This window comes from Octopus bimaculoides, chromosome 18, assembly GCF_046866305.1.
Source record: "Octopus bimaculoides isolate indiv1 chromosome 18, ASM4686630v1, whole genome shotgun sequence".
NCBI classification, from domain to species: Eukaryota; Metazoa; Mollusca; class Cephalopoda; order Octopoda; family Octopodidae; genus Octopus; species Octopus bimaculoides.
The window spans coordinates 53,087,654-53,090,153 of record NC_142945.1 but is presented as its reverse complement, the minus strand read 5'-3'; the positions used below and the strand labels follow the sequence as shown (position 1 = coordinate 53,090,153).

Genomic DNA, 2,500 nt, shown 5'->3' with positions numbered 1-2,500 from the left:
GCGAGTAGTGCCGGTTGTCATGGCAACCACGCTTGCCATCGTCGCAGCAATCCCCTTCTACCTCTTCCCTCTCCTCCTCCTCTTCATCATCTTCTTCCATCTCCACCTCGACTTCTACTTCCTCATCTTCCTCCATATCTCCGCCGGCCCCCGCGAACCCACCGCTTCCGTTCTCTTCCCTCTCTTTCCGCATCTCGCTGTCGTCCTCCTCTTCCACTCCGAGGATCCGGCTGATGCCAAACGACAGTTTCGACCTCGGAGTCGCTGTTATCGGTGTTGTGGTCAACATGCTCGGCAAAGATATTGGCAAAGTGGTGACCACGCCAAGAGGCAGGCTCGAAACCGGAGATATAGGACAGCGATCGTAGCGCTGCTGTTGTTGCTGTTGCTGCTGATGATGAGGAGGTGGAGGAGGGAGGTGGTGATGTGCTTGCTGAGCGCCGCAGAGAACGTTGTAGCTGGTCAGAGAATGGAGTGGGGACGATCTCAGGTTGCCCAGCCTGGACAGAGGCTGGGCAACATTGGTTGTCGTCGTCGTTGTTATTGCTGGTGGGGGTGGCGGTGGTGGAGGTAGTGGTAGTGATAACGATGGTGGTGGGGGTGGCGATGCGGCCGGGGAGGTTACAGCCATCGGCTCTACGGAATTGACGCTGGGCAGAGGGGCAGCGGTAGCAGCAGCAGCAGCCGCAGCCGCAGCAGCGGCGGCGGCGGCGGCGGCGGCGGTGACGGCGGCTACTGGTGACGGTGGTGGCGACGAAGAGGAGAAGTAGAAGGCGGAATTGGGCGAAGGGGGTGGCCGTGGCGACGGCGACAGCGACGAAGAGGGCGACGAAGGGGATGCCGGTGACGACGCGGGAGACAGAGCCGTGGGCGACAGCGGTGTCGGAGACGTAGTCAATGGCGGCGAAGTCGGTGACGGTGGCAACGGTGGTGGTAGCGGTGGTGGTGGGGGAGGAGGTGGGGGTGATGATAATGACGACGACGACGATTTACATTCCGGGATATTTTTCCTATTGTTGTTGCTGTTGTTGTTGGCTGTAGTATTCGAGGTGTTGGTGTTCATGGCGGTGATGGTGTTGGTAGAACTATTTACGAAATCCACCGTCGTGGTCGTCGTTGTAGTCACCACCGCCGCTGCCATTGCCACCTCTGAGATCGAAGCCGTATTGCCGCAGGTGGCGTTGTTGTCGGTCGTGGTGGAGCTCACATCGTCCATGGAGTTGCTGTCACAGGAACCGGAAGTCGTTGTGTGATGAGGTGATGGCGGCTTCACTGCCAACTTTCGACCATGTTTCACAAGAATAGACAAACCGCCATTTCTTTGCTGTTGTTGATGCTGCTGTTGTTGTTGTTGTTGTTGTTGTTGTTGTTGAGCCAATACACTCCTGGTTGCTGGAGGTGACCCACACGACTGAGGCAGTTGCTGCTGCTGCTGCTGGTGTGATTCAAGATGGCGGTGTAAGTGAACATTAGAATGTTTCTGCAGCTGTTGTTTTTGTTTCGGTTGCTGCTGTTGGTGGCTGTTATGACAGCTACCACTGTTGCTGCTGCTGCTGGTGTTACTGTCACTGTTGTTGTTGTTGTTGTTGTTATTCCCAACACATTTGTTGGGAATTGAATTCTGTTGTGTTTGTTGTTGTTGAGAGTAACTTGTGTGCCGACTGATATTTGTGGTACATTTACTTCCGGTCAAGTTATTACTACCGTTGTTGCTGATGCTGCTGTTGCTGCTGCTGCTGCTGTTGCTATTATTCATATGATGGCGTTGGTGTTGGTGATGGTAGTTGTGGTGATGGTGGGGGTGATGGTGGCGTTGGTGGTTATGGTGGTGGTGTTGGTGGTAACCAGTTTGGTCGGCTGCCGTGTTCTTGTTGTTGTTGCTGTTGTTGTTGTTGCTCTTGTTGCCGTCACCACCACTGCCACCACCACCTCCATTACTACAGCTACTGCTATTACTACTACCACTACTACTATTGCTGCTGCTGCTGTTGCTGTTGCTGCATTTATTGTTGCTGTTGTTGTTGTTGTTGTTACTGCCACTGCTGCTGCTGCGCTGGCTGACGAATGAGTCATTCGAAGCTGGTGACGAAGTTTCAAAACTCACAACATCCAGTCTTTCTTCCTCCATCATGTCAGACAGTGCGGAATGCATCATGGGCACATAGTTTCTACTTTATCCCGTCACCGCTCTATCTGACTGCTCTCCCTCTGAACTTAGTATTGGCTACTGGCCTAGTAGTTGTACTTTACATATATATGTGTGAGTGTATATGTGTGTGTATATATATATATATGTATATGTATGCTTTCCTGTGATTATTACTCTTTAGCTGATGTTAACAGGTTGGGCTGAAGGATCGATATCAATAAATTCTCTCTTTCTCTCTCCCTGCTGTACTTACTGATTTTACTGATGTTGTGGTGCTTATTCCCAGCACATTTATAATCAAAGTGTGTCCATTCCGTGGTGTAAACTAATCACGTTTTTTATTTTATTTTA

General features: G+C 51.6%; 1 protein-coding gene across 1 annotated transcript in view; it reads right to left on the bottom strand.

Annotated features, from left to right (window-relative positions):
- LOC106873579 (uncharacterized) overlaps positions 1-2,494 on the bottom strand; it is a 43,448-nt gene extending 40,954 nt beyond the window's left edge. The window contains exon 1 of the mRNA XM_014921011.3: positions 1-2,494. This exon is cut by the window's left edge and continues 1,065 nt beyond it. Coding sequence (XP_014776497.2) covers positions 1-2,155 — 2,155 coding nt within the window. The 5' untranslated portion in view covers positions 2,156-2,494.
- Positions 2,495-2,500: the final 6 nt, after the last annotated feature.